Source organism: Notothenia rossii (assembly GCF_949606895.1).
Source record: "Notothenia rossii genome assembly, chromosome: 11".
In the NCBI taxonomy this organism is placed as follows: domain Eukaryota; kingdom Metazoa; phylum Chordata; class Actinopteri; order Perciformes; family Nototheniidae; genus Notothenia; species Notothenia rossii.
Genome location: NC_136910.1, coordinates 22,818,931 through 22,846,749, shown reverse-complemented (window position 1 = coordinate 22,846,749; position 27,819 = coordinate 22,818,931). Strand labels below are relative to the sequence as shown.

General features: G+C 41.4%; 2 protein-coding genes across 3 annotated transcripts; one reads left to right on the top strand and one right to left on the bottom strand.

The window, feature by feature from the left end:
- Nucleotides 1-1,964: 1,964 nt before the first annotated feature.
- On the top strand, nucleotides 1,965-11,225 carry LOC307025424 (uncharacterized protein). Of its 2 annotated transcripts, none has more exons than XM_079660075.1 (6): nucleotides 1,965-2,087; nucleotides 3,603-6,130; nucleotides 6,788-6,881; nucleotides 7,978-8,027; nucleotides 8,151-8,222; nucleotides 9,101-11,225. In XM_079660075.1, exons 1-5 carry the CDS (start codon nucleotides 2,051-2,053, stop codon nucleotides 8,196-8,198), a joined length of 2,757 nt encoding a protein of 918 aa, XP_079516201.1. In that variant the 5' UTR covers nucleotides 1,965-2,050; the 3' UTR covers nucleotides 8,199-8,222; nucleotides 9,101-11,225. The 2 variants fall into 2 exon arrangements, with proteins under 2 accessions (XP_079516201.1, XP_079516202.1); XM_079660076.1 differs by lacking the exon at nucleotides 1,965-2,087 and adding an exon at nucleotides 2,141-2,529.
- A 599-nt stretch (nucleotides 11,226-11,824) lies between these two features.
- Nucleotides 11,825-26,746, bottom strand: bsk146 (brain specific kinase 146). The gene is made up of 5 exons (XM_079659487.1): nucleotides 26,422-26,746; nucleotides 17,641-17,894; nucleotides 17,345-17,547; nucleotides 16,589-16,780; nucleotides 11,825-16,093 (listed from the first exon to the last, which is right to left on the bottom strand). Exons 2-5 carry the CDS (start codon nucleotides 17,810-17,812, stop codon nucleotides 15,293-15,295), a joined length of 1,368 nt encoding a protein of 455 aa, XP_079515613.1. The 5' UTR covers nucleotides 17,813-17,894; nucleotides 26,422-26,746; the 3' UTR covers nucleotides 11,825-15,292.
- Between the last annotated feature and the right edge of the window lie 1,073 nt (nucleotides 26,747-27,819).

Sequence of the window (27,819 nt, the reverse complement as noted above, 5' to 3'; positions counted from 1 at the left end):
ACAATTTAGGACATGATAATCCAGTTTTCCATTAAATTGCTTACCATACAGAAACGTGATGATAACAAAAAAAAATGAGTTGGACAGCACTCAGATTGAATGATTTATCGTTTTAACCTTAGACCTCTGGCTTTTTAAATATCAATAGTAAACTGATCTTCAGGGCAGACAAGCTTTCAAAAAACATCAGGGGTCATAAACTGCTGAAAATGTAGGTCAATGGAAGCCCTCTTTCTGGTCCACATGAAAATACTTTTGGTCCTATAAACATTAAAGTGAGGCACCCGATAGAAAAACAATGGGGTATATTCTTCAACTTTAAGAGCGCCATCTGAACTCTTAGAGCTGGTAAACAGTCAGTTTTCTATGTCCTTCGGGTGGTTAATTCCTGTACTTATGAGACCTTTTCTCATTGTTGTACCAACTTTAAAATGTTAGGGTTCGGTTCATTTTGAATCAATCAATCAATGTTTATATAGCCCAATATCAAAAATGTTACATTTGTCTCAGTGGACTTCACAGTTTGTACAGAATATCAGTATGAAAATACGACATCCTCTGTCCTTAGACCCTCACATCGTACAACGAAAAACTTCCGGAGAAAACCCACAGTTGAAAGGGGAACATGGGAGAAACCTCAGGGAGAGCAACAGAGGAGAGAACCCTCTCCCAGGACGGACAGACGTGCAATAGATGCCGTGTGTAAATTGAAAAGATAATGCATTTACAACATAGGTAGACCAAATGTTTCGAAATGCATGTGTCTATAATAAGAAGATGAATCCACGAGGATGTCAACAATCCTATGGGAGCCATCAGGGAAGTAGTATGATGAGAGTCAGGCAGGACCACAGTGACAGGTTCAGCCACGACTCAAAGTCCAGGAATTGTTTTGACTGATGCCTCCCAGTAATGTTCTTGGGTCACTGTGGGTGTTACATAATGCATTGAAACCTTACATATCAAAGTTTTAACTACAGCAGACAAAAGCTGGTGAAATTTGACTTGACACCACTCGTCTTTGTCCCTGTGAAATAGATTCTGGAGTTTTACTGTAACTCAGTCTCTGTAGCCTATGGCACATGCATTGGCACATTTGTGCAAATGTACAGCAAATCACCCAGAATATTAAAAAGTATTTTATGTATTTCTCCTCTTGTACAGAAGAAGAGCTCCCAAAGCCAAACAGTTTCCTTTCTATGATTTTTTAGGCTCACCAATTTGAGGCAAACTGAGTGAGATGAGGAATGCTGCTCAGTTGAAATCATCTACTCTTTCAGAGTGCAGAATATGTAAAACATGTGAAAACAGCTCACACTATAACAACTAACTTACTCTTTTGATATTTTTCTTGAATTTTAAATGAATAATATCTGAAGAACAATATTAAGTAATTTACCAGGGCAGCAATTGGTACCACAATGGAACAAATATGTTTACAAATAAACATCTGTAATTCCCATACATATATAAAATAAAAAGTATTATACATATAGAATGATAATATAATAGTTATAATGTTTTGTATTTATTTGACTGGCACATGGGGCTTACACATTCTCTATTTCTACTTCCTTCATTCCTTCCTTCCTTCTACCTCATTTTATTCTTTCCTCCTTCCGCTCCTCCCTGCTTCCTTCCTTACTTCCTTCCTTCCTTCCTTCTTTCCTTCCTTCCTTCTGGTTTTACTCCTACCTTGCTTCCTTCCTTCCTTCATATCACCTTCCTTTCTTCCTCCTTTTTTTGAATTCCTCACTTAGGATTTACAAATGGGAAATTCCACTCAGGTCTTTATATCTTAAACTATTTATGTCATAGATCACAACCAGTTTCCCATATCTTATATTCTTTTAAAAGTAGGATCTTAGTTGAGTTTTTAATATTATATAAGAAAATGACAGCAATTTTATTTGAGAATAAAACATGTACAGTTTCTACGGGGTCTACCATTTAGTTCCCATAATTCCATTCAGTTTCACAACTGACTGACAACTGTTCCACTGCTGCTCGGTTTGTCAAGCCAGAGCGAGACAGCACACAGGTGAAAGCAATGCCCAGTAATGATGTCAAACCAAGAAAAGGGACAAGTGAGTAGCCTATAAATTGTTATCCCGGGTTGGTCGGCTTGGTTTAGTTTTAGTGAAGCTTTGACACTGTACATGAAACAGACTGAATTTAACAATAGTCTTACCTTGTACTAATAACTAAATCAGTTTTGCGCTTATTAATCTCGATCTGGTGTATTTGTATTTCTTCTACCTTTTTATTTCAAATAAAAAAGATAACCACTGAAACGCATCACTTATAGTTTTATTATGAAGGGGTCATCCGGAAGTTTGAGATTATAGTCTAAACAACTTGACACTGCTGGTATCAGAGTAGTGTGTTCCTGGAAAGTGTGTGTAGCTTTATTTAATTTGGAGCTTTGTATCTTCGTAGCCTTATGAGGATGTGTTAGAGTACATGGGTTTTTGAAAGAGATGCCGGGTGGGAATAATTCTTAACTGGACGTTTTTCCCTCCCGTCCGGGTAAGTTTCCGATCCCAGCACAGCGCATTACTACCTCCGCTCTGTCTTTGTTTCAGGCAGCCGGCCGGGCCTTACCCTGATGTGTATCGTGCTCATTAAGAGAGGACGTGTAGCCAAACCCTACGAATAGTGATCTGCATTTTAATAAAACCTGGTTTATCTTTGTTTTTTTAAATGTATCAGAAAGCAAAACATACTTTTTCAATCAACTAAGATACAATTGTCCGTTCGGCATTAATCTGATTCAGCAGAGGACATCATTTAAAACAGTGTATTACATTTTGTTACATTAGTTTGGCCGCTACATTGCAACAAAGTTACTTCGAGGCGTAGTGTGCAATGACGAACAATGTGGACCACTAAGCTATAAAAGTTGTCATGCTTTCGTAATAAAGAGCTTTATTGGAATAAAGACCTCACCGAAATAAAAAGGTATCGCTATCGATCAGTTGAAAATATAAAGTAAAATTCTGTGGCGTATGACTCCGTTTCTTTAATGGAAATAGCTTTAAGATGTACAATATTGTATGTAGTTCTGCTTACGGAAACGCAGCCGGAGCTAAACCGGGCCTAGCTAGCTAACGCTAGCTGTTGCTAAGCTAACTATGTAGCAACCCTGACCTGTCAACGTTGGTGGTTAAAAAAAAAAAAGTCAGCAGTTGGTCTAACAAAGACAATATCCACATAACCTATTAACTTTTATATTATGAACATTCAAAGCATTTTATGTAAAATTGGAAATGAGCCAACAACGTTAATAGTCAGTTATTCTATGGTCACCAACGTTATTAAAATTCGAATTTTCAAGCTAATGTAAACGTTATGAATATGAACGTTAGCTGTAATAGACATTTTTGTTATTGAATGACACAACAACAAAGGGAAACCCAAAGGAGGTCAAAAGTTGTTAAACTATGACCTCAAGTTCCTGAAAAATATCAAATAACCTCATTTCGGTTAAATAAAAATAGTTGTTGACTAACCTGAAAACAGTTATATTTAAATGTTATGCTTCCTCCTAAATCATTCTTATAAGCTGCACCACTTTATTTTCTCCTCTCCATCTATTGCAGTTGTTATGGAGCAGCCACCTGGGAGCATAGATGACCTACAGCCTCAAGACCTCTCCTGGCGCCCCAACTTGGCCACCAGCAACCCTGGATTACCCTTCTCAGAGACCGGCTCCTCGGACACCACTCTCCAATCAGGGGATCAACTCCAACCAGACAATGCCTTCTCCCACACTACAGTCACCCTCTCCTATGTGAGCAGATCTCATATGTTCTCCTCTCACAACTCCCTGCCTCTGCATTCAGCGCTCTATGATGTACAGCCTATTAGCAAGTTGTCCTTCCACCCTCCTGACACAGATGAAGGTCTTGGGGAGACTGGCTATGCACTCAACCAACATTATTTGGAGCAGGTGAATGGGCCTGTGGACCTCGCCACTCAGACAGAACTTTTTCAGTCATTGTCTCAGGCACATGTGGGACCAGAGAACAATGGAGGAGTGATTTCAAGCAACTGGGACAAGGATAAGCATGGAAAAGGTGAAAAGGAACATAGCCATTCTGTGGAAATGAGTCGGGGTTCTCACAATGGAAATGGGGACAGCTGTTTGAGTTCAGGAGTTTGTGCTGAGTCACCGGAGACACTCACCCCTGCCACAGTGGAGGATGAGGAAAGGAGCGACTCCGAGGTGCTCTTTCTTAGGTCTAAGAAACAGGACCCAGCTGTGAGATCAAAACTGTGTTCACTAAGCGGGGAGTACATCAGTCATCTGGAGGACCCAGTCTCCCCGGCTGCTACCTCACTGGACACTGTGGAGGATATGTTCACCCTGCCTCAGGCCTCCAGCTCACCCAGCGGCGATAACTCTTACCCAGACACCAGTGAAGAGGCTGCGTGGGATGTATTGAAGACGGAGGGGGCCATTCAGGAAGGCTTTGGCATCAGCAATAGTACCACAAAGTTAGATTCAAGGGCTGAAAATAGGCAGCCTGTGCACAAACGAAAGGCAGTGCTGGAGCCTTTGATTGACTTGACCGATGATGTTTGTGTGTCAGATGTTTCTAAAAACAAGACTATTCCTCACATGAACGGTAATGCAAAGGCATCACAGAGAACTTTAACAAAAAAGAAACTGCCAGTGCGGCCGGGCAGAGGGACGCGGTTAGAGGCTATAGTAATGGACATTAACTCCAGCAGGTATAAAGTATCAGGACGCATACGCACCAATAAGAAAGCGAAGGCTTCCCAATCGACAGCTAGTGATTCTGAGGAAACCAATCCTCCGAAAATGGACATCCTGTCAGTAGGGAAAAAGAAAAGCAGAGCAAAAGCGCCTGTCTCGGAGACAACAATGAAACAAAAAGCAATGAAAAGAGGTAAAACTAATAACATGAAAACTGACAATTGCAATGAATCTACCTGTGATTCTGAAATCAATAATTCTACTAATTTTAACGGCTGCACACCTCCAAAACGCTCTCGGTTAGCTGGTCAAAATAAGTTGAAGAAGGAGCCAGAGGAGGTTTCACACACGGCACATTCACCACAGACTAGCCATATGAATGCAAAGAGGAAACCCTCATCACAATCCAGTCCTCTGCACAGAAACCTACCAGAGCCAGAGAATGTCTCTCACTCTGACCCCTCAGTGGAAAGATGTTCCCCTGCACTGTCATCCAAATCTCCAAAGAAAAGCCAAGGCAAAGCCAAAGGCAAGGCTACAGGTAGCAAAACATCTGCCAAGCCTAAGGGGGCCCGCACTCCCAGGAGGAGGCAAAAGAAACAGACATGGATTCAGTCAACTTCTATATTCTCCCCCAGAGAGCCAGAGATCAAGTTGAAGTATGTCAACTACAAGGAGGAGAAAAGGCACTTTAGGGTGGACAATTTCTCTCCGTTCGTCCATGTGGAGAGTAAGTCATTGCCATCACTGTACACTGTGATCAACTACCCCGAGGAGGTGAGAACACAACTCAAGCAGGGCCCCCAGCAGCAGGGCCCCCAGCAACAGGGCCCCCAGCAGCAGGCCCAGAACTGTGGCTTTGTCTCTAATGTGGTACCGAGCACTTCCTGTCTGCAGCTGGGCCGGGCCTCCCTGCAGAGCCAGCACCAGCGCGCTCTGGTCTGCTGCCTGTGCGGGGGCGCGGCCAACGCCATGGACCTGGGGGACCTCCACGGGCCCTATTATCCAGAAAAGTACCGGCCCAACACCAAAGCAACAGCCAGGGTGTCGGACCTCAAACAGGAAGCAGACAGTGATTCAGACTCCTCATCCTGTGACATCAGAGGCAGGGGGGGGAAGAGGGCCGTTCCATCCAAACCACGGCCCCTCAGGCCAGGAGCCAAGTTAAAGCAGAAGGGCCTCCTGGAGAGCCAGCGGTGGGCAGCGGACGGCCCCGGCAGCCCTGCAGCTAAGCGGGACCCTGGCTCTGCTGCTGATGTGGAGGACTGGTACAGCCCCCCTGTCCTCCCTATGGAGCTCTGTGAGTACTGGCTCCACGAAGACTGCGGCATCTGGGCCGCAGGCGTGTTCCTGGTGAAGGACAGAGTGTACGGGCTGGAGGAGGCTGTGAAGGTGGCGCAGGAGACGGTAAGCTGCACTTAATCTGAATAAATGATTCCACTTTTCCACAGGGAGAGGTGGTTGGTATAGAGCTGTAACTGAACAGAGGATTAGGCATGATGATATTAGCAGTCTGCCTGCTTACTTACTGGTTTTTCCCTTCTCTAGGATACTAAGAGGTATTGAATGTGTTACCAAATAAAAGCTTGATAACTGAGGCCAACGTCAGTTAGGAAAAGATTAATGCATGCAAGCAAAACATGTTTACAAGATGTCACATTTTGCATTGCTTGAAGGTTTCTTGTGCATTTCAACAAGAACTGCTCTTTTAAAGATAATTATAGAACATTATTGTCAATCTCATACCTCACAGCTGATGTAGTTATAGTGCTGCTAACGATTGAAATAACTTGAATAAAGACATCTGTGTCTACGGCTTTCTATGGTGATAATGAACCTCTCATGCCAGATGCAGCCCAAAGTGCTTCACAGAGCAAGATACATACCACCATGGTGAATGCAGCCTTGAAATTTTACCATTTGATTTAAGTTATAGATGTATTTTTGTTTAAATGTGAGTAATGATGTTGTGTAAGATATATCAGATAAATATTGTAACCAAGCATGTTGTTCGCAGACATGTAGAAGATGTCCTTGTTTGACCTTGTCTCTTGTGTATTGTAGATGTGTTCGGCGTGCAGTGAACCCGGTGCTACTCTGGGCTGCTTCTTCAAAGGCTGTCCCAACAAATACCACTACCGCTGTGCTGTGCAGTCAGGTGAGTGCTGCTCTGCCCTCCAGCTGCACTCAAAATATGTTATCCCTATTATCTCTCATCTGCAAATAAGCTGACGTGTGCCTGTGGCAGTAGCCAACGTTTAGCTGTTTTGCTGGGCCATTTGACTTATTACTGTTACTGCAGAGGTCTCATTAGCCACATGTAAATAAATAATAACTGATCAAATCTGGAGGCTGTCATCTTGAAAGACTAGAACACTGACTCAGGGCACTCTACCGTAACTTAGAGGATTTCGGACGGGGTCTCCCCTCCCCTGTGAGGAGCGGCATCACTCTCACATGCTGCAGGATTTTGTTAACCGAAAAATCTGTAAAGACGGCTAATATTCAATACATTCAATTTTTCCCTTAACCAAAAGTGGAATAAAAGACAATGAAATAAACAGAAATCATCAGCATTGGCAAAATTGTTATTTTCAGTTTCGGCTAAGAAATGTGCAATTGGTGCATCCCTAGTGTCGGGGAAACTTCTGTGTAGCAATGCAGGAGGAGTCACCGACTCGTGAAGGAGACACGGAGTGAGCTGGAGCTTTTGATGGCAAACACTGATGGTTTATTTGGAGCTTCGGCCGGAGGATTCACAAAACAAGTCCAAGAGCCAGAGGTTCTGACTTCACGGTAGAGTTGCCACGTCAATTCTGAAGATCCCTACCCCAGACCCATGTATTTAGCTAGTTCAGAGAATAATCAACATGCTGCATAACAAGATAGAATCATAACACCTCTATGAGCTGACGCCAACAGGCAGGAACAGGGAGACAGAACCCTGAGAGCACAGCAGCCAAGGTTACAGGTGTGTGTGCTCAGTCAGGACAGTTTGAACTGATAAACTGGGTCAAAGTTATGGGCCTTGGAAATATCTCCCCAACACCTAGTCAAATGTTTCTACTGGTAGAGATTCTGCAATAACACACAAGCTATTCCCGTAATTCTCAATATATTTTGACCTTGCGTATCCAGCTGCCTCACAAGGTCACCTGGTTTGAGCAGAGGAGGACAGGGACATTGTCAGATCAGGACGAGGAAGAGTGGGTGAAGTGTGGCATCTTTAACTCCTGTAATGTTCTCGTTGGCAGATGGTGAACTCATTGAAGAAAACCTTTCCATGAAGTGTAAAAAGCACAAGGTGAGCAGAAATAACTACAATAACGTGTCTCAATGTGTATGCTATATGAGACCTACCTATCCACTATTTAAAAGATATGTTTGACTGTATCATTAGCCTGATATTTTCCTCCTCCAACCCCAGAACAAAAGAGTAAAAGCCCCTCCAGGGAGCCGAAGGGATGACAGGTGACAGCGGGAGCAGGAACATCACGAGGTAAGTTGATATAGAATATAATCCTTTGTTGACATTATACAGGTACGATGAGATGAGTAGAGCTTCATTCTGCTCTGCTTCATGTCTTCTGGAGTAACACGTTTAAGAAACATTACTCAAAGAGTCAAAGAGGATCGGAGACCTCAAATAATCCAGCATTACATTTAACACGGTTTTTTTAAGTTCCCAAACTGTATGTAGTACAATATTGAAGTTATTTAATAAGCATAAATATATAACATAAAGAGAAATGTACTATTGGTTTCTATTCAGGGCATTCTATTACCAAAGTGATGAATCTTTTGATCTGAAACCTCATCCTACGTTTCTTGGAGAACTTCTATGTTGCCGTAAAATAATTGTCCCAAAATGAGCATTTTAACACTTTCCCTCTCTCACCAAATAGCATGAACCTTTACAGCATGTTAGGTTTCATGAAGTGATGTAGTCTTTACAAACTATACTTTTAACTCAATTGTACGGGGCAACTCCAACACTATGTTCAAACTAAGCTTTTATGAATTTCACTGCAACTATCTGATTGTGATGTCGTTTGTTTATAGCCTAATGTTAGACTTATTACTTCTAGAGATTGCATTTACTAATTAAAAATCACAAAGAAGTGCTGATTATCAAACAAAACATGTGAGCATCATAAAGGTTTGTTTGCCAGAGCGATTATTTTCTGCAATATAATCAAATCAACCAAATCCCATTGCATTTTGTGGATAAAGCCCTTGTGATGCTAAGTTCCTGGTCGGCCTAATACAAGCATGTCACATCACTGCACCACTCTTATCACCGCATTATTTTCATCAGAACAAGAAAAACATGCCAATTCTTGACTTTGAAATATTTATTTCTTTTTATTCATGCAGACATTCACACGCAACATCCTGCAGGGCCTCTCCTTCCAGTTCTGCTGGTAACCACGGCAACAGTGGACCAGGGTATCTTCTGACTGACAGCTAGCACCCGTAAGCCTTAACTCCACCCCCTGACTGTTGACCCCCAAACTGTGGCTGGAGACAGGAAACCCACCCTTGCATAGAATTTGTCATTTGTGTTCTCAAGCTTTAGCTATTTATATGGATTTGTTCTGTTCCTGGACTAAATATGGATACAATCAAAGATAATAATTTTTTTAAAGACTTTTTAAGTATCTGCTAATATTTGTTTATATTTATTCCTGGACTTTTCTCTGGTTGAAGAGGTATGATTGTGTGATTTTTAAGTTATTGGTAAGGGAGATGCTGCTCAATCGAGATGAGACACTCACAGAACAAGGTACCTGATTGGGCGCTCTCAAAACAACAGGGTTCCATATTATTTAACGGGAGAGCTTTTTGGATCCTAGCACATGGTTTCGTTTCCAACAACACTTGCACTAAACTTTGGGCCCAGATGAAGTTATCCAGGAGACCGAACAGTTAGTGTTTGAATGTATTCTCATGGAGGGTTTATTTAGCGGAAAGCACTTTGGAGTGACAATGTCTGGTCTTCTGCTACGGCTGCAGTCTTACCTTAGACGAACCCCCCCCCCCCCCCACCCCTTACTGTGTCATATGTCATTTGCTTCAGGCTCCCTCGTGTGGCTCTTAGAGGTTTAAAGGTTCTTCCAGCCATCATGATGAGACCTTGCGATTTTTATTTGGCTCAAAGCACTTTGGCCTCCCCCTTCAGACAGGGAGAAGGTAAGTCTGCCCGTGTTATGTTTATTGAACGGCTAGTAAATCATCACTTAATGGAACTTCCGTATGATTTGTTGAGAGTTTCGTACATGAAAGCAGGCCTAGATTTGTCGCTGGATTTCTTTCAGTTAAAGTCATCCGCTGTTTACTTTGGGGGTTTTGCACTCATGGGGAGGAATCAGTTTCATTTTCGGATTTTTGCAGCACAGCATTCAAATAGTGTACCTCAACATTCTTCTGGGATAAAAAGACCACAACTTTATCTGTGTTAAGATGGTTCTGTGCATATTCCTTAGCTGACATGCTTGGTGTACATCATTCTTTATTTTATTCTGAATGCATGTGTTAGTGTAAAGGTTCCTGATCCTCTTCTGCAATGTATTTTTGACTTGGTCCTAAATGGTGAATTCCCACCAGAACCTGAAAAAGCCTTATCTGGACAGGAAGTAGTTTTCCTATTCTCACTTGCTTGTGGTGCAATGACAAATCAGCGGATGTAAATCACCTCTATATGGACACGTTGAGGACTAAAGGCAGCGTTCATGCACTTTTCTTCTGCAGACTTCATGTTAGTGATCCCAGAACACGGTAAAGCGGTTCCTAATGAACTCTGGGACATGTTGAACCCATGCACTGTGATGAGTATTATCAGGTGCTGCGAGCCTGCCTCTTCTTCTTTTAGAGAAACGTCTACATGTGATCAGTGTTGGTGTTTGTCTATGTACTCTGCATAGCGCCCATAGGGGGCAGCAGTGTGCTGTCTAAGACCAGTGAGCTCCTTTTTTAAAGCACGACACACCCAATCTCCTCATCCTGGAACAAGTCTGTTTTATTTGTGCCATCCTTGTGATTTGTGTGTTTTATAGGGTTTTTTTTGAATATTTTTTCAATTACATTAAATTGTTTAATTGTACCAAATACAGATTTTGGAATATGTTTTACAAAATGTTTGGATTTCAAAATGATTTTGTGTGTGTGTTAATCTCAGGGCTGAATCTCAGATATAATAATAATTTAATCTTTTCAGTTTTTCTGGGCTCGTTGTGTTGACCCCACATTGACTGGAGCATTAATACATGTAGCAGGATATGGTCATATGTCCTGGTACACACTACTCATCACATTCCAGCGCCTCCTCCATGTGTGTGTCTGTGCTGTGGTGATTTTAAATTCAACATGGGACTAGGATTGCCAACTCGTGTCACTTTTGTCATGCTTTTTATTTTATTGGAATCTTTTGTACCATCTTGCTCACCTCTTGGAGCAGCAGAGGTCATGTAATTGTCCAAAATAAATATTTTGTTTAACGTTGTGATTTTATAAGAGATTTTTGTCTTTGGATGACTGGTTTCAAAATGTTACATTTCATAAAACATTTGCTTAAATGTATTTTTTTGATAATATAGTGCTCCAAATTAACCAATTAACAACATTTTTGAAAGCAAGTAAAAATGAATTGTATTAAACGTAAGAATGTATGAAACAGTTAATTATTAAATAATTTAATTGCATCTCAGAACTATAACTCATAAGTTATTTTATACAAAATTAAATAACACTGTATAGGTCCCAAAGGACTGGAGTTAGCTCTGGAGTGGAAGTGTGACCACCAATTAAAAATTAACAAATGTTTTATAATTAAAAATGTTGTTATTTATTTAATATTCATCAATTCACAGCTGAATAAATTAAGATTAATTCAATTCGTTTTTTTTCACTTAATTCTTACATTAATACAGACATACAAAAGAAAATATACACAATTAATTATAAAAGTCTCTGATGTCAACATGCCACTCAATTCATTGTATTCTAACTACTGGGATATGGGACTGTCCTACTTTGTCCTACTTTGTCCTTATTCATCGAATGCGAGTCCTGGGGAAAATAACCAGAGACCAACGATTTAACTCCAACAGCAATTCTCATTTTATTGACTAAATCTCATTTTACAGGAAGACAGTTGTATTGCAAAGACAGAACCGGATACGAGTCCTAGAGCTGTGGTCATCTACTGACTAAAACTCTACCAACACATTAAGCTTCGGAACAGAAAGACACAGGAGCTCCATTACAACACATGACGAGATGATGAAGAGCCGAGGCAGCTGCCACGGATGCAGGCGTCCCAGTGAAGAAAAGGACCACGGTTCGAGTTTGGAGTGACTGCAGCGGACACTGGGGCTGATCATAACATTAGTAAGTTGTGTAGCTATTCCAAAATATCCATTCCAACTTGTGGTCTAATTGTTGCTTCATGCAAAAATCCACTAGGGTGAAATTATGCAAACATTTTACTATAATCAAATGTAGCCTGCAGTTTCTTTATATAGTCTTAGTCTTTACATTGTGGCCGAGTCAAATACATATTTGAAGTAAATAAATCTGTATTGCACCAAGTGAAGGCAATGGTTTTCCTACTATAACCAAATACATTTGGCACATATTCAGATTTTCCTGTATGGCTCAGTGCCACAGTCGCTATTTTGGATCATTCTTTTTTTGTTCACACACTCAAAAACCAAACTTACAGTACACCATTAGAGATGATATTTAATAGGCTTTTCAGATGTTTGAAGATGACCAAAATTTGACTAAAATGAGTGTCTTGTCGGCCTAAACATTGTGAATTCAATTTCAGAACACACTTATCACAAAAACTCCACAGAGCACTTTTAATCTTGCACAACAAAGGAGAATGTAAGCTAACGTAAGCTAGCTATTAACTTTAAAGGTCCTGAAGACAAAAACAAAGAGTGATGGCCTATGGGGTGGCTAGGCTTTAGTCTTCATGTTGGTCCCTGGATCTGTCACTTTTAATTACAAATTTGAAATGCCATTTGAACACAAAAACAAATGTATATTCAATTTGGAATAATTTGCCTGAATTGAAAATTCTCTGAATTAGCACAGAAGCTAAATACATTCACTCTGATATTTCGCCTGCCCCGTTTCCCTCAGTGAACTTCACAGTTGTTTGCTAACGTAAAATGAAGGAAACAAAGAGCTGTACACAAGCTCATTTGCATAGTAATATGTGGAAGGCTCTTGGATTTGACACCAGTATACTGCCTTTTATACTACATTTTAAAATACAAACAACGTTAGCATACAAATGCCAACATTTAACATTACAACAGAGTCAAATGCTAGCAGTCAAATGTTAGCTTGACTTTAAATAGGGCAATGGAGGCTCAGCATTTTTATGATAAAACTACAGCATGTAGAGTATGTTTCATATCATTTAAAAAAACACATATTCTGATTAGCGCCTGTGACAGACCTAGAGGCCATCTCCGGCCAACCCTTAACCCAGACACTGCCAGCTTTACAGGATTTCTCACTTTACTTTTTGGGAAATTAAATAGTTTGCTAGGATGAATGATTCAGTGTAAACACATATGGGAAGTGCTAAGGAGCAGTACAAGGGGGTTTTAGGGGGGCAATAATGACATGTGAGGTCATGTACAGGCCCATGTAATCTCTTCTTCATACAGTCATGTGATGTGCTGGAGCCCACACAGTAAATGCTGAAGAGCTCGTTCAGCTTGCAGCTGGCTGATGGAGAACTAAAGAACAGCACGGCTACAGATTCTGTATCAGGACTGTCCTTTGTTCGGAGTCAGAAGGCTGCCGATGAGGTCAGAGATTGTCACAAGATGTAGTCATCTGCATCATGCTATCTGATCAGCTTCGACGAACATGATCCAAACGATTTCGTTAAGCTGAGTTTAGCTGATCCTCGTTCAGGCAGATCCAAGCTGAGGCTACTGACTCACCAGATAAATAAACATGTTGTTGTTGTTGCAGCTATACTACACCAGCTTGTGACAGGAGAAACACTGAGCAGGTTTTCACAATAGAGCTTTAGCACATACAAGTTCATGCAGAATATATGTCTGGAAAGCAACACACAAAACACCCATTCCTATGCATAATCCAATGTTATTTTTCTTCATTTTTTTTGTCAATGAAAGGAATGGATTGCTTTTTTTCAATTGATTTGAACTTGGTAGAAAACCAACGCCGCACTACCTGACTAAAGGTGGCAATTTAGATCTGTGTTTAAATTCTATGTCCTCATGCTATTTTTTTTTTCTTCGGTTCCTTGATTTGGTGAGATGAGTACACGGCATTTATAGCAATACAAATACAACACACAGAATCAAAACTATTATTGTTCAGATTTTTTAGCCCTAGGATGTCTCAAGAGATCATGACGGCAATATTCACCCGAGGAACATTATGCAAGAAATTGTGCTACGGCAAAAAATCCACATCACAACATTTTACGTTTCTTTTTGTAAATCTTTCAAGTACATTTTCATAAAGCCGCTTCAAATTCTTCATAAAGGTACGTTTGAGCTACTCGTCATGCAATTTATAAAAAGGTAATTTTTTTTCCTCCTCCTTCAGATTGAATTGAAAATGCTAAGTCATCATAACTCTTTCCTTTTTCAGGCAATTAATTTTGCTTAAAGTTTCAAAGAAAATACAAACAATACAAACTGAATAAAAAAAATCAAAGGAAACGGAAGCTTTACAAATATAGTTTTGGGAGGGAGTAGAAAAAAAGTATTTCAACAATGAAGAAGATATGGTTGACTTGAAGAACAAAGACATCAGAGGCTTCCGCTAGTGGACGTACTGAATTACAATAGTCAAAACGTATACAGTCGTATTATTCCAATGTGAACAGCAGCCAACCAAATGGATTTGGCACAGCTATGCCAGAATACAACGTGAAGTTGAACAATAAAAAAATAACCAAACAATAGAAAAAAGTAGTCTATTTAAATTCAAATAAATAATTAAATTCTCAATGTAAAATAAATCCACAATAATACACACAACAAATTCACTCACACTTTTCCGACACATAAAACATTTAAAACCACTGCTCGCTCCTTTTTCATCTTACATGTATTTCCTAGAACTCTGTTATAGTCTTCTTCAAAAATACAAGTCCTTCGTACCTTGGCTTCGTTCAGAAGCGATCCTACAGCAGTCTGCCACATGGTCTCTATTTGCCTTTTTTTTGCTGGAAGTATTGCTTTTAGAAATACATTTTGGTCTTCTTTTCGGATGCTGAAGGGAGCAATTTTTCATTTTCCTCTGGGCTTAAAAAAAATGCATTTGCACACTGACATTAAAGAGTAAAGTGGGCATCTTTTGGAGTCCAAAAAGCCTACCTCATGAGGAATGTATGCATTCTACAAATACTCTCTGTAAAGTCTTCTGTATGTGCTCTGCCTTTCCCAAGATGTTTAGATCAGGATACGTGTTAGTACATTGTCTGTTTGTTTCCATGCATGTGGTTGGATGAGAGGTATAAATTGGCACCAGTGAGTCAGTGACAACATCAATGTTCTGACGCACTCAGACGCAGATTTCTATGGGCGTGGCCACCAGCATGCGCCCTCCCGGGGAACTGTTTTCCCGCGGCATTCGGTCGTAACTGTTGGTGGACGATACGGAGCTGTTGGTGGAGACGGACACAAAATGGTGGCCTCCGCCTGGCTCCATCCCCCCGCCCTTGGCCCCGCCGCCGTTCCCCCTCTCCGCCGCCACCGGAGACGTGGGAGAGAGAGGAGAGAGCGGGGAGAGAGGAGATAAAGTCTGCTGCTTCATCCTCTCCACAAGCAGCTCCTCGTCTTCCTCCCCGGAAGAAGATGAGGAGATGGTGGCATTCCCCTCTCCCCGCGCACCTCCTCTCTCCCCGCCACCAGCGCCAACCCTCTCTCCACCACTTGCGCTGTTGCTGTTGGAGTTGGTGTTACTGTTGCCGTTGCTGTTGCTGTTTCCGTTGCTGTTGCTGTTCCCGTTGTTGTTGTTCTCCGCGTCCAGCATCCAGGAGTGGCTGAAGTACCCGAACACCTCTTTGACGGAGCAGCGGCGGTCCTGTTCCACGGAGAGCAGGCGGCGGAACATGCGCAGGGCCTGCTCCGTGAAGCGCCTCCACTGGGAGGGGACCGTGTTGGTCCTCCTCCTCTGCCAGCGGATGAACTCCTGGTAGAAGGAGTCGGAGGGCAGCGCCTTCTCCCATGGGAAGTTTCCGGTCAGCATGCAGAAGAGCAGCACCCCGAAGGCCCAGACGTCCGTGCTGTAGTCCACGCAGAAGCCCTCGTGGCGGGACACGTCGCAGAGCTCCGGGGCCGTGTAGGGGATGGTGCCACTCACCTGCAGGGGAGACAGGTCAACACCACGCTGGATAAAGGACTTTGAGTGGTTCAAGACACTAGTACTGTGCTGCAAAACATCAGGCCCTTCCTACATCCACAACACGATTACACCATGCACTCCAGCAAATGCACTTCGCTCTGCATCAACCAATCGGCTTGTTACCCCCTTAATGTGAGTTGGACCCACGTACCCTAAAAAAAAACACACCTTTTCACAATCCTGGATCCAAAATGGGGAAACAAGCTTCCTTGATGTCACGACAGCAGAAAGGTTACACATCTTCTGCCACAGACTGAAAACCCTAACCTGTTCCGACTGCACCTTGGACAATAATATATATATTTAATTTCACTTCTGTACGTAGCGATGAATGGTTTGGCCTATTTGAAGTCAATGCAGTTGAACTTGATGAAAGCTAATGTACTTCCGATAAGAGCTTCAGCTAAATGAATTGCATTGGAATGTAAGATCAGACACAGAAACATTACTCACTCGTTTCACAGGTGAGCCAGCTCGGCGGGTCATGCCGAAATCTGACAGCTTGACCTTGCGGCACTCTCGGTCAAAAATGAGGATGTTTTCAGGCTTGATGTCCCTGTGGACCAGCTTCTTACAGTGCAGGTAGTCCAGAGCGATGGCTACTTGGTGCACACAGCGCTTTGCCACTGCCTCGGGAAGACCAATCTGAAGAAATGGAAAGAGGGAGATTAGAGTGCTACACACAATACATATGGTATTCAACAATAAAACGTGGACTAAAAACAAATCTGTCTTCTTAAAATAATACTTCACCCACAAAAATATACTTTGGATATCAATTATTAAACCCACTGTTACGTTGAATTCTTGAAAAACTTGTCATATACCTCCATGGTCAATCAAAAATCGAAATGAGAGAAAAGTCTAGATGAACTGAAGTCAATGGGGTCCATATTTAACAGCAGTAAACATCTGTTTACAAACTATTACATAAATCCTTCCGTATGATACAAGTTTTATTAATCCAGTCTTATGCTAAAAAAATTCACTTCTCTTCTCAGTTTTTTTTACTCATTGTTTATCTTGGAGGCATTTGAGAACGGTTTTCTTTGAGAATTTAAGACAAAATGGGGTGAGTAAGTGACCTACAAATGTTAACTTCGGATGCAAAGTACTAATTTAAGAACTTGTCAAGATGGATATTTTTTTGCTTAAGTCCTTGACCCAGAAGCAGTGATACGCAGAGTAACCAGAATGAAGATGGAGCACCTGTGGGGGAATGATATCGAAGAGGTCCCCTGCCAGCGCGTACTCCTGGGCGAACACGTAGTAGTCGTCCGTCTCGAAGGCGATGCCGAACATGTTGATGATGAAGGGGCAGGGGGACAGGTACAGAGAGATGCTGTACTCCCGCAGGAACGACTTCAGCTTGGTAGTCTTCTTCTTCAGGAACTTCAGAGCCATTTTTGTACCTTATTGGGCGAAATATGAGAAAAATAGGCATATAAACGTTTTGCCTATTTAGAGCAGCAGGATTTTGTACGTGTGCATTCGTGCCCCCTCACCTCTGATCTTGTGGATGACCAGGTCCACCTTGCCGTACGTGCCCTTGCCCAGCTCCCGGATCACCTCGTAGTATTTGTTGACCTCCAGCCTCTCCAGGTTCTGGGCTGCGATCAGCTGCAGCTCGTCCAGGATGTCCATGTTGGCTCGAGACACCAGCGGAGAGGAACTCATGCTAGGGACTGCTATAGGGGACGGACCAGGGGACAGAACTGGGGAGCAGACGCTCAGGTGGGACAGCTAACAGCTGGAGTCACTGCGCAGGAATGAGAGAGGAAACACATTTTTATTTTGGAGTTTAAAGTAAATTTGTATTCCTATCTTTTTAAAATATTTTTTATTATTATGATTAAATACTTAATATAAGAAGAAGGATTATTGTAGTTATTTAAAAATTGCAGTAGAATATTTGACAATAGATAACACCTTTGTATTAATGCAAAGCATATAAGCCTATAAGCATTAAACCTTAATTATACAATATAATTATAAATGATCTGCATTATAACATACTAAAAAAATAAAAGTTATAAATAAAAGTAAATGACTAATATAAATGGATAAAATACATAAATACAATTCAATTAATGGTTGGATGTTAGTATTTTACATGTGAAACATATATTACATTTTTATCCTGTGGAAAACTTCCATGTTCAATTTCTTGTGGTATTACATTTGATGTGTAAAATAACAATATATATATATAAAAATAGTTAAATGCTGATAAATTCACATTTAGCCTTATGTTTTTCGGTAGTATCCCCTTTGCATTAAAACAGTTGTCTCTTAAGGCCCCATGGGAGAAACAGACAACACGGGGTGCTGTTCTACTCTTTTACATCAATAGGAGAGTGTGTTTGTGATATTTTCTGCTGGGTTTCAAGGTCATTAGCGAGCAAGACGCGTTTGATTCTGCAGCTCACCGCCGGCTGCTCTGATCTGCAGTGATAGTCACTGAAAATGCTAATTATCTGCAGTGAAGGCTTAAGTCATTCTAAATACTGCTCGCCAAGGGGAAAGCCAAAGCTGGGCTGTGAGCTGAGTCACACACACACACACACACACACACACACACACACACACACACACACACACACACACACACACACACACACACACACACACACACACACACACACACACACACACATACACACACACACAGCAAAAAGCAGTCTTTTCTAGCAAATCCATTCCTTGCTGCAGTGTGATTATTCTTAGTGATTGCTTTCTCTTTTTCTTCCTGAGCAGCAATACCTGCAAAATCCTGACACCCACACACGCACGCACGCACACACACACACACACACACAAACACACACACTAGTGTAAGTACCTTGTCACCCCCTACATAGGCCTTTGTGTGTGTCATGTTATTTGTGTGAGAGCATTTGGCACCAGCAGGTGAGGAGGGGTGAGTCAGTTTGGATGATAAATGGCAGCGCAGAGAGGATGTACTGTACTGTACCTGTCCCTGCCTAAAAAAACCTTGTACACATGCGATACACACACACACACACACACACACACACACACACACACACACACACACACACACACACACACACACACACACACACACACACACACACACACAAACACACATGAGGGAGGCTGGGGTGTTGTGAACAGATAAGGCCATGTGTCGAGGATCAGCAGTGCTTATGTGCAGGATACATGGTGTGTGTGTGTGTGTGTGTGTGTGTGTGTGTGTGTGTGCGTGCGTGCGTGTGTGTGTAGTGTGTAATAGTTTAAAGGGGTCCTATTATTTTATTTTCAGGTGTATATCAGTATGTAGTGTCTCTACTGTGACATCTAAAAGCTCTTTATTGTTCTCATACTGCCTGTGCTGCAGCACCACTTTTCACCCTCAGTCTGAAACCAGAGCCCAGTCTGCTCTGATTGGTTTGCTGGCTGGCTCTGTTTTGATTGGTCAACTGCTTAGAGATGTCCCGCCCCTTAGCCTATCACGTACAATTAGACCCTCCAGAAAAAGGCGGGCTAAAATCCTTGATTATGCGATTAAACATGCGGGGGTTTTATGTGAATTTATGCGGTGAAATTGCGGGAAGTTGCGAAATATGCGGAAAGTTGCGAAAAAGAATAGATTTTTTTTAAAATATTGGGCTGTCTTATTTATTCTCTCTCACACACAACCTGCCACTAACGTTAAACCCCTGTCCTATTCAATTAAACACAGTCAATGTTTATTTATTGTAAAAGCAATTGGGCTATTTTAATCACACTCTCTCTCTCACACACTCACACACACACACGCGCGCACACACACACGCGCACACACACACACACACACACACACACACACACACACACACACACACACACACACACACACACACACACACACACACACACACACACACACACACACACACACACACACACACACACACACACACACACACACACACACACACACACACACACACACACACACACTGAATTGGGTTGATAACTTAAAGACCTCCAAGGGAAGGGTGCTGGGGGTTGAAAAAAAAGAAGCTCCCTAGTAGTCCTGTAATACAAAAATGTATACCAAAAAGACACACACACACACACACACACACACACACACACACACACACACAGACACACACACACACACTTCTCCGCCTCATTCTGTTTTCATTTACTCGTTCATTATCTGACCAGCTTCAATCTTGTAGGCTACTCACTTCGTTTCTTGTAGCCCTCGAAAGCGTTTTGGAGGTTGATGCCTCGGTGAACGGGAGTTGTTTGGCTTTCTTGTCCGCAGCAGAAGAAAGCATTTTCGAATGTTTGAATTAATCAAAGTGGGTCGTCACCGTGGACTTTCTCTTATGCTCCAACACACAGTTGCACGGGGTGCAGAATAGTTTCCCCCCACTTTCGTGAAAGACATCGGGGTACTGCTTTGCCCGGTCTTTAGCAGAAATGTTCGTTGGTAAATGAGATGGATCAGATTTTTTCATCTTGGTGTTTTCTCTCTTGTGTGAGTTCCAAACGTTCACTCTACGGTGTTGTTTACCTTCTGTGATGCGCGAGCTGATGACGTCACGTCATCATCATCACTACTTCACGTCAAAACGAGTTAACCTTTTTTTTTCTCAACTTTGTGTGGAAAAATGCAGGGATTATTCGGCCTTTTGATAAATATGCAGCCTTTTAAAAATCCGCGCCATTTTGCTGATTATGCAGTAAATTCTGCGATCGCAGAATCGCGTTTTTTACTGGAGGGTCTATACAATGTGTTGGAGTACTAGCCAAAAGACGCAAGTGTTACGTTGTGATGTCACTATGTCATGAAAGTAAACAAATTAGTCCAATCGAGGCAACCTTTTTTCTAAGTACGTCTTCAGTAAAAATGTTTAGACAAACACAAGGTGCACTGTCATTCTAAACCAGATTTCTGTGTTGTATTACAGTATATGATCATTAGAGCTTATGTTAAGTGTTTTGAGTATTATGAAAAGCCCTTTAGAAACAAAAAGTATAATTAATGCAATTTATAAATAATTTTATACTTGAAATGGAATTATATGCTGTCTAAGAACAGTTACGATTTTACTTGTTTTTAAAGTCCAGATTTCAGGTAACAAGTCTACATATGTATGCAAAGTGAAGCTTGGACATTGATATACTTGATCAATACATAATTCATCTTTTAGATGTGTTTTATTATGCACCAGTTTTGAAGTATACTCGAGTGTATTACAATTGAACTAAATTGAATTGCACCTTGTCATTATCATCACTTATTCAGCTCATATTGCTGTTGGCATAACCGTATTACTGTTATACACCTACACTGTGATTTCATTTGCAGACACTCACTAATATAAAAGATCGGATACAATTCAAGACAAATACACTTAATGATTTAACAACATTATTTTACTGCATTTTGTCAGCTTATAAAAACATATTGAAAGTTTAAACTAGAGAGGGCTGTCAAAGTGAAAAACAACATCTCTGAAGAGTTCTGTTAAATACACAGAGACTTAGGAGACAAATCATTTACATCATTATAATTGATGCTTTACAGTTTGTTATGCTCTCAGTTCTATGTTGGCATCTCAGATGAAAATCCATGCGTGTGTGTATGTGTGTGTGTTTACCACAAAGAAAGCTTTATCTGTATTTATATATAGCATTATTAGAGTCATAGCCGAATGAGTCACCGGGTCAGGACAAATGTCGGCTCTCCATGTGGAGAGGAAGTCTGCCATCCCACTCTGTGTGTGTGTGTGTGTGTGTGTGTGTGTGTGTGTGTGTGTGTGTGTGTGTGTGTGTGTGTGTGTGTGTGTGTGTGTGTGTGTGTGTGTGTGTGTGTGTGTGTGTGTGTGTGTGTGTGTGTGTGTGTGTGTGTGTGTGTGTGTGTGTGTGTGTGTGTGTGTGTGTGTGTGTGTGTGTGTGTGTGTGTGCGCGCGTGCGTGTGTGCCTCCGTGTTTTCACTTTAGTCTGTTTTATTGTAAATGTAATATTTCTGCGTTTTCGACACACTCATTTGAAAGACTTTAGATCGTGCCATGGTGGATTGTTCTATGCACTTTTACACCGTTGTTGATGTTTTATAGACAACAGATGTAACTGTTTTGGGTTATATACTGGGAGAGGTACAGCTATATAGTAGATCTATATCATTAAAATATACAGGTATTAATAATGCATCAACCATCTGGTAACTACATTATATGTATTCATTCTTTTTTGTCACTTTTTTACTCTCTTTTCTTTCTCTTTTTCTGATTTGTGGCTTGTTATTTAGTTATTAAATGGATTTTAACTGTATTTAATTTCGTTTTGCTTACCATATCATTTCTTAAAATGTATATAAATTAATAAAGATAGATTACATTTCATATATATATGACACAATAGTTGCAAACCCTAGTAATAAAAAACAGTCTGTCTGAAAATGCATGCAATGATTTGCCTGCACCATTTTACAAAACCTACTTTTTTTCTCAGTGATGCACCTATGCACTCACAGGCTTTCAAATGCACCGTACTGGAAACACGAAAAACACGATGTTCCTTTCAAGTGACATCAAACCCCCCCCCCCCCCCCCCCCCCCCCCCACTGCCTCCTCTCTACACTGACACTCTGTGCCACAAGGTTTAACACTCAGCAGCCCAGACTACTTATGCAACAGAGCCGTTGGGCCGAGCACATTCAGCGGGCCGAGGCCATCAACACAAACAAACCCCTCCCCACTCCGCTGATGCAGCAGTTCTGCCCCGAAACAATTAGAGCCAACGCTGTCTTCATCCTTTTGTCAACAACCTTTTTGTGAGGAGCAACCGCAACACACTACATGTTATTCCTGCATAGGGTTTGTCTGTTTACAAAAGCTGGCATGACCAGACGCGACTGCAGCACACACACACACACACACACACACACACACACACACACACACACACACACACACACACACACACACACACACACACACACACACACGCACACACACACACTAGCTGGTACTTTGCTACTCAACGGTCCTTGTCATTGTGTGCCGCTGTCCCTTCTCCTGTCTCATTATTTTCTCTCCCATACACCACTCCTTGTCAATACATGGTCACACACTTTGATGGTGTGTGTGTGTGTGTGTGTGTGTGTGTGTGTGTGTGTGTGTGTGTGTGTGTGTGTGTGTGTGTGTGTGTGTGTGTGTGTGTGTGTGTGTGTGTGTGTGTGTGTGTGTGTGTGTGTGTGTGTGTGTGTGTGTGTGTGTGTGTGTGTGTGTGTGTGTGTGTGTGTGTGTGTGTGTGTGTGTGGCCTAGCATTACTATACTTGTGGGGACCTAAATCTATTTAGACAGTCATGTGAGGGGACTTGCCTCTCTTATGGGGACAAAATGGAGGTCCCCATGAGGGGAATAATTAATTTTAGGGTGAAGACTTGGTTAGGGTAAGGTCAAGGGTAAGGTTTAGGGTTAGGCATGTCTTGGTCATGGTTAAGGTTAGGATAAGTCTCCAGGAAATGCATGTAAGTTAATGTAATGTCCCCCTGAAGTGATGTATACATATACGTGTGTGTGTGTGTGTGTGTGTGTGTGTGTGTGTGTGTGTGTGTGTGTGTGTGTGTGTGTGTGTGTGTGTGTGTGTGTGTGTGTGTGTGTGTGTGTGTGTGTGTGTGTGTGTGTGTGTGTGTGTGTGTGTGTGTGTGTGTGTGTGTGTGTGTGTGTGTGGCCAATATACCTGCACCATAGCAACAGCACCAACTGCCAACAGCAACTCAAGTGTGGCATTTGTCACCATATCTACAGTCAGGATAATACAAATGCAGCTTATTCCTCAGTCTTTTCTCCTAACCCTAACCCTAACTAAACTGACCCCTGTCCTCTGACCTAACTGTAATTACACATCTTTGTATACCTACAGTACAAACACATTAAAAACCTTTTTTTAATAACATGATGACAATAGCACATATTGGCTTTAAAGGGGCATTTACTGATTGTGTATCCTGTTGTGGTGGGATACCACTCCTTATGATTTCATGATGTTGTCCTAAGTTTTATCACATCTTAGACATGGAAACTACACATTAAGTCTCAATAAAGGAAATAAAAGATAGTTTGTTTTAAGCTTAATCTATAAGAGGGACTAATAACACATGCAATACTAACCCATTCTACTCATTTAACCTATACTAGAGTAGTATTCTTGTTTCTTTTAAGCAATAATTACATGCAACTAAGTCTGAAAACACTCTGTTACGAGCCTCCTACTTGTGATTCTATGTTTTAGTTCTTAATGATGAAATCATTTATCCAATACGGAAAGAACTACAAAGAATGATAAAGACTATCTCTTGCAGTTAAATGTTAATTGAAAACAAATGAATAAATATAGAATCAATAGCTACCGTTTGTATTTCCTTAAAATGGAAAATTCTACACAACTAACTAATTTTATTACAGGGTCAGCACTGTGGTCTTAACTGGCCAAATGATTAAAAAGTGGTTCAAAAATGTGTGGGTGAATAAAGATAATGTAACTATACTGTTACAACATATATCCACCAAAACACAATGTATCCACATCCCTTTAATATAATATTCATATCTAGAGTAACAACTGAAAAACTTAAAGGAATAGTTCAACATTCCGTAAAAATAAACGTATCCACTATTGACGAGAATTAGCTGAGAGGGTTTATACCACTCTCATGTCTGTAGAAGAAAATATGCTAGCGGTAGCAGCTAGTTAGCTTAGCTGAGCAGAAAGACTGGACGCAGCAAGAAAAAGTTCAACACATATCATCCTATAATTTCTATATATATATAAATATATCTGGATTGTAGATGGATACAATTAACAAGATGTTAGTTGTTGGTTAGTTGGTTAGTGGTGATTTTGGTGAAATGTTTAGCAACACAGCCAGGCTAGCTGTTGCCCCCTGCTTTCATTCATGTGTTAAGCTAAGCTAATTGCTAAGAATGAAAGTATGTCCAAAATATGCAAAAAAAAACATAGGATTGTATGATGACATTTTCCGAAGAAACAATATAGTAAAGTATGATGGACATTTTCATAAAAAAATAAATAATATATGGGAAAAAAATACATAGTAGGCTATAGTATGTGGCTCAGTGGTATAGTGTGCTGATCTTCAGAGCATTGGTTCAATCCCCACTGCAGTCAGCATGTCGCTGTGTCCTTGGGCAAGACACTTCACCCCAAATTGCTCCTGTGGGGACTGACGACAGTACTAAGTAAGTTGCTTTGGGTAAAAGTGCCTAACAAGTGACATGTAATGTTATGTATAGTAGGCCCTATGTCTAAAATATGCATCACAGTCATCATAGTTTCTTGACGAGCATCATCAGGACATCTCTCTTTGTCCAACGAGCTGAAGTTACCTCCCTGCCAACCGATGTGACCTACATTGTGATCTGTGACTCATCATGCTGGAGTGTGTGTCTTCTTTTTTTTTTATGTTCCAGCAAGAAGCTTAAACCCACTTTGATGAGCTGTGTCTCAGGCTTAACACACACACAACCAGACATCCTCCCTCAGTGGCTCAGAACAGATGAAGCAATGGAAGATAACTCTAAACGAAGAAACAATTAGAAGTCGGTTCACTACAACAATAATCTAGAATTGTATCAGTAGTATGTTTTCTTTGTAACATTAATGCAACACATGCAGACACTTTGTCACAGCCGTAAGGAAGGTGCAAAAATCCCTGAACCCAGCATGTGGACCAACGTAAACATTATGGTCTGTTACTATTATCCCATCATCATCAGCTTCAGAAGTCTGTCGGGCTACGTCATGTTGGTCCCACCTGCAGTGTGTCCCTTAGACTGCACTGACTCTTAGGAAACTACTGTTTCTGAGTGACAGGTGCACACACACACACACACACACACACACACACACACACACACACACACACACACACACACACACACACACACACACACACACACACCACACCACATACACAGCTGCTGCTGCTGCTGCAGATATATAGGATGCATGGAGGGGTGGGGGTGCAAGAGGTTGCATTGTGATCAATAGCATGAATTCCGCTTCACAGATTTTACATCTAAAATGCAGTATTTTGTTGTTTCCTGGAGATAAATGGCACACAAACACACACGCGCGCGCATTCTACAGCTTTGTTTTCAGTGCATGGTGCTGCACAGAATAGGCCTGTCATGCTCGGAAAATAAGAAATCAGTGTAATACATCCCTTTATTATAGGGAGTCAGAGGGTGAGGGTACAGGTGAGGATAGATGGAGCATTTATTCCGCAGCTCACCCTTCAGTTGTCTCCCATATGGAGGCAGTGGAGTCCGCCCTATCAGTGCAGGCTGCTGGGGAGCACACTTGGGGGTCTGAGCCGGGAGAAAGGCCTGGTCCTGGGCTCCGGGTCCGGTGAGAAGCCTCTGTGAGACGCCGAGCATCCCGCAGACTGCTCCGGCTATGCGTCCTATTGTCTCCGCATCGCTCTGTCCTCTAGGAGGGGAGGAGAGGTGAGGGGAGGCGCGGAGGAGAGGAGTGGCTCTGCCAGGAGTGAGGCAAGCAGGGGGTGGGGGGAGATAAGCCCTCCCCCTCTCCGTTCTGGCCAATCGCCGCGCTGCTCCGCCGGGAGCTGCTGCTGCTCGCTGTCTCCGTACAGACTATGCTGCGTTCAGGGCCAGTCGGAAGTATAATACAAATGCAGATAAATGGAGAGTTAGGATGCACTTTAAAATATAACATAGCAGATTTGTTCTATTCTGTTCAATCTGTGTTAAAACATCATGTTGGCTCACACCATTTCTGTCAAGCAACATATGGTATTTTTTTGCTTTATATGTTAATGTTTCATTAATTTAATTTCCATGTGTTGGGAATCTTGTTAACGCTTTGTAATTATGTATATATTTAAAACAATACACAGAACACAGAAGATGGTGAATACCTAAATGTATGTATTTACAAAATCACAATTACCTCCAAGTTTTGCACTGCTTTTTTCCTTATTCATATTCCTTTTTGAATTGGGTTGATAACTTAAAGACCTCCAAGGGAAGGGTGCTGGGGGTGTGGGTTGAAAAAAAAGAAGCTCCCTAGTAGTCCTGTAATACAAAAATGTATACCAAAAAGATTGATGTAGGGGTTTCAGCTAAATAAATGCTACTTTGGGTGTTATTTTCCTGCCATTAACCATCATTAGGTTACTTTGATATACAAAAGACCTCTACAAAATGTTACATTTCATATTTGATCAATTAACATCCATAGAAAAAATTAAAATATTCCAATTATTCTAGCTTTTTCCCCCAAAGCAATAACCTTGATGAGATGCAGCTTGACCCACTTTGTATATTAATAATGTACGTGTTCATGTATATGGAAGTAATAGCCATTGTTATGCTGATGATCGAGTAGTGTAGAGTAGTAGACCTCACACTTCATACAACCATACACCTTTAATATTCTGGGGTTTCAACACAATAAACTAAGCTTCATCTTGTGCTAAATGCAGATACATTGATGGTCTTTTCTATGTTAGAACAATCCCAAATATGTTGTGTTGTATACAGTAGAAGCTATTACCTGTCTGTCAAAGAACTGAAATACTGCTGCTGGTTTATAAAACACTAAATGGTCTAGGGCCAAAAACCTATTTCTGATCTGCTAAATGATGAACCATCCAGAACTCTCAGGTCTT